Source organism: Octopus sinensis, linkage group LG1 (assembly GCF_006345805.1).
Source record: "Octopus sinensis linkage group LG1, ASM634580v1, whole genome shotgun sequence".
Classification (NCBI taxonomy): Eukaryota; Metazoa; Mollusca; class Cephalopoda; order Octopoda; family Octopodidae; genus Octopus; species Octopus sinensis.
Genome location: NC_042997.1, coordinates 53,894,713 through 53,909,712, shown reverse-complemented (window position 1 = coordinate 53,909,712; position 15,000 = coordinate 53,894,713). Strand labels below are relative to the sequence as shown.

The 15,000-nt window shown below is 35.6% G+C and overlaps 1 protein-coding gene across 1 annotated transcript in view; it reads right to left on the bottom strand.

Moving 5' to 3' along the window:
- The window catches only part of LOC115212185 (tubulin alpha-8 chain-like), a 70,943-nt gene extending 63,238 nt beyond the window's left edge, over window positions 1-7,705 (bottom strand). Inside the window, exon 1 of the mRNA XM_029781028.2 lies at window positions 7,470-7,705. Within this exon, the coding sequence (XP_029636888.1) occupies window positions 7,470-7,541 (72 nt within the window). The 5' untranslated portion in view covers window positions 7,542-7,705. The remainder of the gene's footprint in view (window positions 1-7,469) is intronic.
- Between the last annotated feature and the right edge of the window lie 7,295 nt (window positions 7,706-15,000).

The window sequence follows — 15,000 nt, the reverse complement described above, 5'->3', positions numbered from 1 at the left end:
TGAGTTATGTCGCACATTCGGATACCTTCTACTCAATTCTACTCTTACTTCTCTAGTCTGACGACGTCTAGACTTCTCCCTCTATATCTACGTATTGGGTCAGCCTACTTCATCGTCTGGGGGCGTCCACACAACAATATGATTCTACATACATATTTGTAATCCTGTGCCAAGGTTAGGGAACAGTAATTCCCTCTTCAGACAAATACTTGAAATGCGTCTGTATTTGTGAGATATGAATTCATATGTGGATTAATGACTTTGCAAATGTGTATTTAGGAAAATGCGTCTTGTAACTCGAACGGTTTGTTGGCACACCACAACTTGAAGATCCGATCTTCATGTGGTTTAAAAAAAAGAATACATGGGGACGTTTTCAGGCTAAGTTCTCTCTCCCACCCCTAGTCTCAGAGTTGATTTCAGTACTAGAAAATAACGAAATACTTTCCAGTTATGTAGACCTGTCTCTGTTAACATTAATGAGCCATAAAGGAGAGCTAGGAAAATTCGGCTGTTTTGTGTTAAGTGTCTTCTACCGAAACAACGCTGTAGCAGTAACAGTGTACTAAATATTGACATTTCAGCTTGTTATAATATCGATATTTTATAGATTCTCAGTATAGACAGCGAAAGCAGAAAGGGTAGTTATCTGACATGAAATACTTCATATTTCTTTGCAAACTTGATTTCACATCTTGTAACATCATTTCATGCTGTCACACTCTCACTGTACTACAAACATCTACAGATCGCATTGCTCTGCTTCATTACCTTGCAATGCTGAACTTAAACTAAGCATAAGCAACTGACGTTATTTTGTGTGGAAGAGAATTATTTCTAACATGTTAACACACTTCAGAGACAAGCGAAGCAGTGGCGAAAGATCCTGATCACTCATCAAAGAAATGAAATACTGAAGACTTAGCTAAATGTGGCACCCAATAACCAGAGTAGAATTCGTCAGTCTGTACTCTGTCGTTGCTATCGTATATGTGGTTAAGAAATTATGATTCTCCAATATCTATTCCTATAACGATCAGCTGGATAGGAATATTAATGGCCTCTCTCATCGATTTCAACGTTTGAGCGTTCAACTATTTGTTGAAATGGACAGCTTGCTCGTTGAATTTGTGTGCGAAGTGACTGAGTATTCCACAGACATGTGTACATGTGTACACTTAATATATTTCTTAGGTAGAATCAGCGTGACACAAATGTGACAATGCTGGACCTTCACATAACAAGTTACAGGCCATCCAGCAATAGACTCCTTTTAAAACAGGAATAATTCATCAATGTAGGCTGTGGTAGAGCTGCGCTGTAAAATTGACGAAGGGTTTACTAATGTGCAGCACCGAGTTCCTCCATTGAATATAGATTGGAGAACGGATTGATGACATCAGCCGGACTTGTCTTAGATATTGTACACAGAGATGAAGTCTCCTAGGATTTCCCTACAACCCAACCAAGTTAATATAGAATGAATTGTAAAAGCTAAGGTTAATAAAATGATATGAAAGAAATTAAATAAACAAAAAATATGTACGGTGTTCCTGAGAAAAATAGATTATGTTTGCAATTTAAACAAAATAACAGATTATTGAACGAACGGATACGGTAATTTTTTAAATATCACTTAAAGTAGAATGCTTTTAGATGTCATATATAACATATTTATGAATGAACAAACTTCTAATAACTTAAATAATAAAGATCATTAGCAGCATTTGGGAAAGTTTCTCTTTTCGGTTTGATATTGTTGCCTATTATATCACTTAACATTAAAAAAAGAAATATATATCAATTAACTTTACATATTTAGAAGATATATATACAATCATATAAAAACTTTAGTGCAAAATGTCGTGATTATGAAAAATACGATCCAACCCATGATTTCCGTAGCAATTTAGTAACATAAACTTGTCTAGTTTACTTCATATCATCTTTCTCTTTAGACTCTGTCTACATGTAGAATGCATGGAGCAAGGAAACCTAGTGGAGCCCATCTCCTCTTCATGCTACACTGACATGAGGAACTCATCACTGTATAGGTCTTAAAAATTAGCCCCCTAATCTGTTTGATGTTGCATCTGTTAAGAATGAATGTATTTTTAATCTACTGCTAACAATTCATTTTTTCCCCCTTTTGGTTAATGTACCGAAGACATATGAGACAAAAGGTGTATTCTTCCTACAGCTATTGTTCCGACTATTCTTGCAGTTTGCTAATTCAAAACGAGGCGCTTGCCGTTCACTTTAGTCAGCTTTACTGATGTTGTATTCTCAAAACTGAAACTAACTACATTATGTAATTAACTTTGCCATGTTTTGAAAAGAAGTAAAATTAAATTATTTATTAATTCAATATAAGACTTTATTTGTAGCCTAAAAATGGAATGTGGGAGTACTAGCAAAATATTTTAATATCATCGCAAGAATGAAACGATCAAAGCAAATCTTAAGTACTGAATATTTACTTTTTATATCTCTACTAGTCTAAGTTGAAACCTAAAATAAAATAATTAAAAAATAAAGTAAAATGAAATACTTGAGTAAGATTGAAGATTGGATGTTTGAAAATACTGAAGCTTCTCAATCTCATCCTCTTTGATATCTTTTAGATATATGTTCTTTTAAAAGATACTATTAATGTGTGTGCATGTGTGTATGTTTGTGTTTGTGTGTGTGTATGTATGTATTTATGTATATATATATATATATATATATATACACTCACACATCATACAAAATAATATACAAATATTTACGAATCCCAGCAGTAGTTTGAGAAGAACGCTCACTATTGATAACTGCTTTGAAGATAAAGCCATGGTTCTACCAATGAGTGGAAGGGAGTCTTGACAGGACCGTTTGAATTGCTAGAAACAGTAACCCATCTCCCTCAAAGCTCATCCTACTGTCTTTAAAATCATGTAGAACATATTGGATAATGTAGTCGTAGATAGACTTCCTGAAAAGAAAAGAAACCTGGCGGGAACGTCTTTGATCCTTGATGAGTGATCATTTCTAAACCAGGTGTAAATAATAACAAGAACATAACAACATAAATATACATACTTACTATACTTATCATCTTTCATTATAAATTATCAATTATTATTAAATTTCAAATATGTTTCGGTTCGAAAAGAGACAATAATTCACTAGCAACAAATATGTCTGCCGTTTTCTCACATAAGTATAAAAACTTTATTCTTTAGTCAAGAGAGAAAGCAGTACCCATGATTCTTCATAGGGCTTCTGAGATTGGTGGGAGGGAGGAAAATATCCTCAAACCGAAGACCTGGCCCCAAAGCGTGCAACAAAGTGGAATCTTCCGCTAAAGAATCTTTAGCGGACGACGGATGATGGCCCCCACTACCAAGTGGGCCATTTCGAGATTTATATTCAAACACAAAGAGGTGGAGCAAATACCACCATTCTACATCCTTGGATTGGTATGATAGTTCTTTTCTTTTGTCGACCCCGAAAGGATGGTGACAATAGCATATATATCATAGGCTCCTTGTTGCAATCATCGGACTGTGGCTATGCTGGAGTAAAGCCTGGAAGAGTTTAGTCGAATAAATCGACCCAGTAGTTTATTTTAAAATTTGGTACATATTACATCGGTTTCTAATTTTGCCGAACCGCTAGAATACGGGGACGTAAATAAAGCAACACCGGTTATCAAGCGGTGTGAAGAGAACAAGCACAGGCACAAACACACACACACACGGATATGTATATATGTATATATAATATACATATATATAAATATGTATATATATGTGTGTGCTTGTATGTATGTATGTATGTATGCATATATATATATATGTGTGTGTGTATGTGTGTGTGTGTATGGATGTGTGTGTCTTTACGAGTGTAAGTATGTGTCTTTGTGGATGTGTTTTTCCCGAACAACACAACTGGTGTAGGTTTGTTTTACGTTTCTGTAACCTAGCAATTTGGCAAAAGAGACCGATAGAATAAACACCAGGTTTTAAAAATGGTGCTGCGATCGACTTATTCGACCAACACTATAAGTCGATTCTCCAGCACGGCTGCAGTCCATTGACTGAAACAAGTAGAATTGTATACAAACACGCCCACACACACACACACACCACACACACACAGACACACAGACAGACACACACACGCACACAACCATCGAAAGAAGCAAGAATTTCAAGCTCAGACAAAAGTTGACTGTATTCTACAATACTACTGAATTTTGGTTTCCTGATTGTTTTATTGTCTTACATACACTTCGATAACCGTTCACATCCACTCGTAACTAAAAGTAGACACCGCAAAATTATCTAAATCTGTAGGCTTTAACTTTTGCTTTTAATTTTGAAAGTAATTTTCTTTTAATTATTTTACTGCAGAATGCCAACATTCTTTACAAATATATTATATATTTCACTCGCTGTTGAATCTTTACATGCACTTGCAAAAACGTACACGTACACACACGCATACACTCTTCTTCATACACGAACCAGCAAAGAAGACTTCTTGCCGTCAGTTGTTCGACACGCTAGAAATAGTTGGCAAATCTTTCTCAAAGTTCCGGTTGATCTAACCTTAAGCGACACCCTATTACTGTCTTAGAAAAGAACATAACGGAATGCCTTTGATCATAGACCTGCTCGATCAGAACTGATCCGAGGCTAATCATCGTCGTCGTCGTCGTCGTCGTCATCATCATCATCATCATCATCATCATCACAATAGCAGCAGCAATAACAACACCACCACAACCACCACACACCTATGCGCATACAAACACACGTGCACACACACAGACGTCTCACTTCCTTGCTCCCACACACAATTTACGTACAAATTTCTGTCGGTCTAAGTGCTTGTTACAAGCATATTTATTCACAAATAAATAACTACATAGATATCATTCATTGTTGTATACATACCATTTACGCTTCGTCACACATGTATGCATACATATATTAGTATTACACATACACATATACATTACATACATATACGGACACACACACATCACACACACACACACACACACACACACACACACACACACACACACACACACACACACACACACAGACGTGGATCATATATCCGAAAAAGCTATGGGTTCGGGACAAGGGATGCGCTTGCACCCTCTAAAATTTTTGTGGTGTGTAAAGTCAAAATTTGCACCCCTGCTTACTTTTCTCAGATCTAGAAAACAGTGAATAAAAAGTGATCTGTAAAAAGTAACTTGAATTAGGTTTCTTCTCAAAGAACAAAGAACACAAATAAATAAAGCAACATATATGACCTTGTTTGTAAAACATTTTGGGTCTGGATTTGCAGCCCTTAAGCAAATTTCGTTCCCGAGCTAGAGCATTCTAAATAATAAAGCAGTAATGCATTTACATGCGGTTAAATTAGTGTGTGTGTGTGTGTGTGTGTGTGTAATATATGTATACACATACATACATATATATATATAATCAAAGACATGTAGATATTTAATATACTCATTAGATACACGAAAGTTTGTAAATAATTGGAATGTTTATAAATAAATGGATTTAACTACAAATAAATATATAGTAATTCTGTGCATACATGAGACAGATCAAATGCTTGATCCCGTCATGATCGGAATATATTCACCAATGTGTGATCATTCTAGTTGTTGCTGTTGGTGGCGGCGATGGTGGTCACGGCGGTGATGTTTAACTTCAGTTTTACTCTGACTTCAAAGAACTGAGCAAAGGCATTCCAGTCTGGATCATTCTGTATCCCTTCAAACAGTAGGATGCGATAGGCACGAGTATTTGGTCGTTATAACTGTTAAGTAGAGCGTTTATCTAGACGTTTTATGACTGACCAACCAAGATGATTTCAGAGTTGAGAAGGGAAGATAGATTTAGAGTGTTTGTGTGTGAAGAATAGTGTCTCGAATACTGTAGGTCAACGGTACATTGTATTGAACGGGAAAGGACAGTCTCATAACCATGTTTGAATCAATGGATCATCGGTGATTGCTTCAGGTCAAGATAGTGAGTCAAGAATAAGTTTGTGGGACAAGGAATATTCCTCCTGAAGCTATAAACAATAGTTGAAGATCACAATTACGAGGAGAACCTTAAGTGAAACATCTTAACAACCAGAGACCAGAGGGAGAAAGTGGACACTATCAGTTGATAGCAACCACGTTGGACTTGTACATGACTAAGTATAAGATAAAGGTTTCAAATTTTGACACAAAGTCAGCAGTTTTTGGAGGAAGGGGCAAGTCGATTACGTCGACTCCAGTATCCTGCTGGTTCTTATTTTATCAACCTCGACGGATGAAAGGCAAAGTCGACCACGGCTCAGAACGTAAAGACAGACGAAATGCCGCTAAGCATTTTGTTCAGTTCTGCCAGCTCACCGCCTTAGCTCAGTAGAAGATAATAAGAATGAAACCTTTAAAGAATTAAGTTTTAAATTAAAAGCAGAAATAAAAATAGGATAAATGAGGGAAGGGTAGAACAGTTATATTCTGATGACAACATAGTCCCCACCCACTGCTTTATACGAGCGGGCACACATATATTTTTCTTGTCCCATATACATATGCATGAGAAAATGCGTGTATATACACCCATCTCTGAATGTATGTTTGCCTTGGTTTTCTTTTTAAAATATTTCACCAATAGAGAATGAGCTGGTCTCTGAACAAGTAACAGAACTCTTTCAACGAAATTTAGACAACATAAACTAGGCTGTATGTATGTATGTATGTATGTATGTATGTATGTATGTATGTATGTATGTATGTATGTATGTATGCATGCATGCATGCATGTATGTATGTATGTATGTATGTATGTATGTATGTATGTATGTATGTATGTATGTATGTATGCATGCATGTATGAGTGTGTATATTTGTGTGAATGTATATAGGTATGTATGTGAGTATGCCTGTCATTGTTTGTGACTATTTGCATGTGTGCATATTTGCATATGTGCATATACTACTTGCATGTGTGAACATACTCCAGATTAAACTTCTGGAATGTTTTACATATTTTGTATTGTTTGTTTGTGAATATGTATCAACAACCGTTGTGAGCGCAAATGAAGGTTTAAAATGCGTGTATGTGTGTGTGTGTGTGCGTGCACGAGTGTGCATGTAGGAATGTGTGGGTGTATGTGCGTATGTGAGTGTATATATATATATATATATATATATATATATATATATATATGTATATATATATATATATATGTTTATATGATGTATGCGTGTATGTATATGTATATGACATGTTGCACTGGCGCAATTATTTTTGTAGCACATTAGTAAATGCTTTATATCTGAGAGTACTTGTCATTATGTATAGGTATGCATATGTAAAAAAAAAAACACACACACACATACAAACACTCACGCGCGCGCGCACAAGTATAAAATTAATATAATAACGTTCACTTACTGTAAGCTTTTGCTGCGTGCTTGGGGCCGTGCCGCGTAATTGGTTATCGATCTGCGTTTTACCCTTGGTCATTTTTTTTTTTTTTTTAAATCTTTTCGGTCAACTTTGGTATTTTTGCGTGTCACGTGTGATTTGATATGCCTTCGATTTCGCTTATTTCAAACTATGAAACAGTTCAAATATGTGCGCGAGCGTGAGTGCATAAAGGTGATGATGAAATGTAAACACGTATATATATATATATATATATATATATATATATTATATATAAAATATGTTGTATATTTTTCTATGATAGATAGAATAATGTTCGCAGAAGTTCGAGACCTGACTGCTTACTGATTAGTCTCACAAAACAACAAGCTTGTCGGCATAACAAGGGGAACGGTGGTGAAAAGAAATGAAGAATAAAAGAAAAGTGAGAAAAAAAAGAAAGAAAGAAAGAAAGAAAGAAAGAGAGAATGAATAAAATATAGAAGTAATTATGGGAAGGGAAGAAGGATGTGGAAGGGTGTCGGAGGGGGCATCAGAAGTATGTGTGGGATTGTTGGTTGTTTTGTATGAGTTTTTGTTGGTTGGATGGAGGGGTATGTGTGTGTGTGGTGCACATACACAGACGTATGTATGTATGTATGTATGTATGTATGTATGTATGTATGTATGCATGCATGTATGTGTGGAGGGGGAAAGAAAGAATGAATGAGAGAGAGAGAGTGAGAGATGGCTTTAAATATGTATGCAGAGAAGGTATGTAGGTAAATAGATGGAAGTTAATGAAGTCGACAAAAAGAGATTTAGATAGATTGGACGATAGACTGAGCGAAGACTAGATAGATAGACAGATAGACATACAGATAGATAGACAGATAGATATATATATAGATAGATAGATAGATAGATAGATAGATAGATAGATAGATAGATAGATAGAAAGATAGGTAGGTAGGGAGTGAGAGTGAGATAATTGGAGGTGGGGGAATATAAAGGGAAGAATAATGAAGGCTGAAGGATGCTGGAAAGAGGAAGATAGGTTTTAAGGTATTTCGAAGTGTTTTTTAGTAATGGTGTGACTTTTGTGACGACATCAGAATGTGATGCAACGCATCATCCAATTGCATTATTACCCTCTCTGCCCCCTTTTCTCTCTATCCTCTGTCTCCACTTTACTTCCTTCCACCTGAAGCAGTTTGAGGAACCCTTACCGGCCTTTTAGCCCCACCCCACCCCGACCATCGTTCACCCTCTATCTCCCACCCCTTAGAAACAGCAGCAGAACAGCAATGGCAGCAACGGTGATGGTGTAGCAGCGGAGACGGCAGATGGTAAAGGTGATGCTAAGGAAGCCCTTTGAAAATGTAGAGAGATAGTTATTACACCCTGACAATCTTGAAACGAAAGGGAACAGACAAGCTGAAGGAGGAAAAAAAAAAAAAAAAAAAAAAAAAAACGAAAAGAAAAAAAGAATATGAGAAGGTAAGAAGTGATGGTGGTGGTGGTGGTGGTGAGAAGACGAAAAAGAGAAACAAAACAAAAAGCAAAAACAGTTTGCGAAAGTTATGAGAATGAAAGAAATTTAGTTCAGTCGGAAAAAAAGGAACGAAGGAGAAAGACAATGAAAGAAGAACAAAATAAAATTGTATAAGTTTTCGTTTAAAGAATCATTCAAATTTAAACTTTCGCGAGGAGAAAGGAAAGTGTGCGCGTGTATGTATGTATGTATGTATGTATGTATGTATGTATGTATGTATGTATGTATGTATGTATGTATGTATGTGTGTGTATGTATGTATGTATGTATGTATGTATGTATGTATGTATGAATGTGTGTGTATGTATGCATATGTATGTATGTGTGTGTGTATGTATGCATATGTATGTATGTATGTATGTATGTATGTATGTATGTATGTATGTATGTATGTATGTATGTGTGTGTGTATGTATGCATATGTATGTATGTATGTATGTATGTATGTATGTGTGTGTATGTATGTATATGTATGTATGTATGTATGTATGTATGTATGTATGTATGTATGTGTGTGTGTGTGTGTGCGCGCATAAGTATGTAAGGGTATGTATTTGTGTGTATATGAGAGTGTGTTGCGTACATGTGTGTGTGTGTGTGTGTGTGTGTGTGGGACGTGCATGAACATGTGATTTGAGTCAATCTGTTCTTTGAATGACAAGCTATCAATTTCGATATTTCTAAGGAAAACACAACTATTTCCTATGGAAAATGTATTAGTCTGTTCGTGAATTCGTGTTCGATGAAGGGCTGAAAAATCCTACCTGAAACCTTCAATGTTTTCTTGGTCCCACTAACGCATAACAAATGCCATTCATACATTTGTTTGATTTTACTGACTTCGTTTGATTATGTTAATCACATTCTTACAGGACTTATAATTTATTATTAATTAGAGGAAGAGAGTTGTTATTTTAATCCCAGGTGAAACTTCTGATCGAGCAGACCCGCTATGAAAGGTATTCCAGCTGTGACTACGCCTCTTCTTTTTGAAGACAGTAGTGTTTGATTTGGGTGGTAGTATCTTACTAGTTCTCGTGGGTTGATTGGGTGGGTTGTGGCTAAAGTGATTGGCTCGTCCAAGGAAGAGAGTAGAGTCGATAGTTCTTGTAGACTGACGTATAGTTTGAACTTCTGTAAGTCGAGGTTTTATAGGAGAAAATGTGTACATGGTGAGGATGAAAAAGAACTGCAGTTCACGAGGTGTGGAAAAATGTTCGATAGTGTGGTTGTCACAGACAACGATGTGGTTAGAGGATAAAAGAAAATGTACATTAAGTGGGTTTAGGCCAGAGTGGTATTGACCTTACAGAGGTCGACTTTGCCTTTCATCCTTTTGGTGTTGATAAATTAAGTACCAGTTACGCACTGGGGTCGATATAATCGACTTAATCCGTTTGTCTGTTCTTGTTTGTCCCCTCTATGTTTAGCCCCTTGTGGGTAGTAAAGAAATAGGTATTGACCTTACTAAGACGGCGAGCTGGCAGAAACGTTAGCACGCCGGGCGAAATGCGTAGTCGTATTTCGTCTGCCGTTACGTTCTGCGTTCAAATTCCGCCGAGGTCGACTTTACCTTTCATCCTTTCGGGCTCGATAAATTAAGTACCAGTTACGCACTGGGGTCGATGTAATCGACTTAATACCTATGTCTGTCCTTGTTTGTCCTCTCTGTGTTTAGCCCCTTGTGGGTAGTAAAGAAATAGGTATTGACCTTATTGAATTCAAAAAGCAAAGATTATTGTAGTGCAACAGAGAGACAATACAGCGCACCAGTGGGTAAGAATGTTGGTGAATTAATTTTATTTATCAATGGCATTGATGAAAATATAAAATTTACGGAAATATGAATGCGCGTTAGCATTTAGGAAACGAGGTTGGCAGAACGGGTGATCGAATCTTTTCATCGTTAACCCGCATTCCAGCAGTCATTATATCACCTTGTTTTCTGTCATATTCGTAAATGATATATGTATGTATGTATGTATGTATGTATGTATGTATGTATGTATGTATGTATGTATGTATGTATGTATGTATGTACGTATGTATGCATGCATGTATGTGTGTATGTATGTAAGCATGTATGTATGCATATGTATATGTATATATAAAAGTGTGTATGTATCTACATATATGTAATATATATGTTTGTATGTATGTATATATATATATATATATATGTATACATATATTTGTGTGTGTATATGTATGTATGTATATGTTCGTCATTAAGCTTCAAGCGCTCTAATAAGTAGCCAAGTTCAGCCTATCTCTTGCGCATGACCACCCTTAGTTCAATGTAATTCTACGTGAACTTACGAGACAGGTTGTATTTTGTGTGCTTGGGATCACCCTGAAAATGAAGTGCCAAAATGAACATTATTGACACCTCATGCGTTTTTTTTAAAATATGGCTAGAAAGCAGTGGAAACCTGCATAAATGTGTGTGCCAGATGTGGATTAAAAAATTTTTCGGTTGAAGATGTCCTTCACTCTAAAAAAGATTAACAGCAACATTAACCCTCGTTATACGACCGGAATGATCGCAGATATTCTCCAAATATCAACATTGGGTGTTGATAACCATCTGCATCAACTTGGTTACGTCATCAGGCTCGATTCTTGAGTGTCACATGAGGCAAACCAGACGGACCTTGCCTAACGGATTTCCATCTGCGATTCGTTGCAGAAAACTATCCTTTTTTTTTTAAAGAGAAAGGTGACAGAGGACGAAAATTGGATCGTCTATAACAATGTGAAGCGCAAACGATAATGAGAGAAGCGCGATGAGCCACCAGATACAATCTCCAAAGCAGGATTTTACCTGAAGAAGGTCATGCTTTCAATTTTGGAAGATTGGAAGGGTGTTGTCTTTAACGAGCTTCTTGCCACAGTCAGGACTGTTAATTCGGATGTGCAGCTGGAGACCAGCTGGACAAATTAAACGTTGCGATACACCAGAAGTGTCTAGCAGTCTCTAATCACATGGGCATTGTCTTTCTTCTCGACAATGCCATACAGTACAATTCTTTTCAGATGCAGCAGAAGTTACTGGGGCTTGCCTGAGAAGTTTTGCCGCATCTTACAACCCCAGAAACAAAGAAGCCTTCACCATCATTACCCAAAATCTACCAATGCTACATAAGGACCCCAAATTAAAGGAAATTTTACACACACATAAGATCATTAAAAGCCACAAACAACCGAAGTCACTAAAAAAGGTCCGCACAAAGGCAAAATTATTTTCTAAAATAACGGACGCAAAAGTGAAAAAATGTGGCCGACCAAATTGCGCAACATGCCCTATTTTTCCAGAAGGATCAGAATTCCTTTTTAAAGAGGGACAAAAATTCAAAATCTGGCTTTACTTGTGCCTCGGAAAACCTGATTTATGTTATAAGATGTTCGGGCTGCCACCAGAACTACATAGGGTCCACGGGATTATTGCTCAGTAGATTTCATTCCCAGAATACAGAATGATACCCTTTAGTGAACACATTTGACAGATGCGCAAAACAACTGCTACCACAATTTGTAATCTTTCCATTTTATCAATGTGCTGTTAGGACATCAACACAAGTTAGATTAAATAAGGAAACCTATTTCATTGAAAAATATAAGCCAAAACTTAACCATTTCTAGCATTTTTAAATAAGGAAACTTACCTCATTGAAAAATATAAACCAAAGTTTAACCATTTCTAACATTTTATTCTATCAAAACCAAATCATGTTAAATTAAGAAAACCTAATCATTCCCAACATTTTTTATTATCTCCCTTATATCGAAAAAAAATCCCTGATTACCTACCCCTATTCCGAACACCATGACGAATAGATGACACAACATCGGTAAAGAAATTTGAGAAATTTGAAAAGAAAATGCGAAACCACCGGTTATTTCTCCAAAAACAAATGTCACTATACACAAAATTTTACATATAATTTTCCTAATATGATGATTTTATTATATTTTTTCACCATATAATACAAATCTTCTGCAGTTTTCGTTCTATTTTGTTTTTTTATACATCTAACTACGTGCTTTCACATACCAACTCTCTCACCCTATATATACATACATACATATATATACACATACATACATACATACATACATACATACATACATACATACATACATACATACATATGCATGTATATATACATGTAGAGGTAGGTACGTACATATATGTATGTATATATGCATATGTTTTATTTATTTATTAATTTATTATATGACAGAACGCACGCATCCCTTTCTAAGTAAGATTGTTCTTAGTATTAAAAATGACGCGCACTCTTAACCTTTCTCTCCCTTCCCTTTCTCAGCCTTCATTCTTTGGCTTTCCTTTTCTTCTACCTTACTGTCTCTCCCTCTCTTTCTCATTCTTCATTCTTTTCTCTACAACCATTCCCCCTTTTTTTCTCTCCCTTCTCTTACTCCTCCTCCTCCTTCCCGTCGCGGTCACGTGATGAGATGGCTATTTCTGTCTTTCTTCTCCTGGACTCCGTCAAGTAGAGACGGTAATCTGTTCTCTCTGCCGTCCTCAAACAATAGCGTTCGTAAAATTTTTTCATCTCGTTTGGCTTAACAGCCCTTCTTGTTTGTATTACTGTTATTCTCTGTCCTGTCTTTTACTGTTTATATTTTGTATTGTCGTTACTGTCCTGTTTTTGTTACCATTTTTACCCCTCCGCAAAAAATCTCAAATTTTATTTAATTTGATTTTCGCGGGAAGGAAAATTTCATTGAAGTCATGTATCACCTTGACCTTCGAAACGTGGAGTAGATGAAATTAAGGCGACTGAAGAAGGGGAATTTTCCTTGTTTTGTATGTCCTGTACTCTATTTTTTCGTTGTTTTTTTAAAAATGTCCATTTCCTTGGTTTTGTGTTTATGTTTTCGTTTCTCATTGTGTTCGACGTTTTTTTGGTGTCCTGTACCCATATATGCATGTATATATACATGTAGAGGTAGGTACGTACATATATGTATGTATACATGCATATGTTTTATTTATTTATTAATTTATTACATATATATACATATGCATACATACATACATAGATACATATATATATACATATACATACATTATTTATATATATACATATACATACATGCATACGTCTTATATATATACATATATATATACATACATATATATATATATATATATATATAATATATATATTTATATTATATATATATATATATTACATATACATATATGTACATGCATACGTATATATATATATATATATATATATATATATATATATATTATATATATATATGTGTGTAGTATGTATGCAGGGAAGGTCTTTGATGTACTCGATCAATACTAACCTGGCACTAAAGAACAACAACAGCATAACCCTCCCATATGACCCAGACGGACATAAATAACGCACACATAAAAAATAGCCACACTTATATCCTCCTTACACCACCACCACTCATCCAACACTGTGCTGGAATGCACACCAATGATGGTAAGTGCATCAAGTGATTACATGCCATATTATATATTATATTAGTAGTGTGTTCAAACTACTACAGTTGTTTTATAGTTTCCGAAAAGAGCTTTATAGCCTATATTTCCCCAAGTCAATTTATCGCTGTTGATGAAAGGATACAATTTTCTTCCTCCGAAAAGGCCACTGACGTGGGCTAAACATTGATACATGCTTTTAGTCACACATATTCTATTCAATCTTATCAGTATGTGGGTAAAATGTATAATACTATTATGTTATTCTTAAGCCTCAAAAAAGATAGTTTTGTAAGAAGCACTTATGTCTTGGAAGAACGTACCCAGCAAAAGGTACTTGAATATATCAATGGGACATTTTATCGAACTCAGATATATGAACACTGAAGTCAAAACTTGTGATATTTCAATTCAAAATCTATAACAATGAAGCTATAATACAGTTTTAATCTGGTGCGCTAAAGTTTCAACCAATTTCACCATGGTCAACGTAAAATCTCATAGAA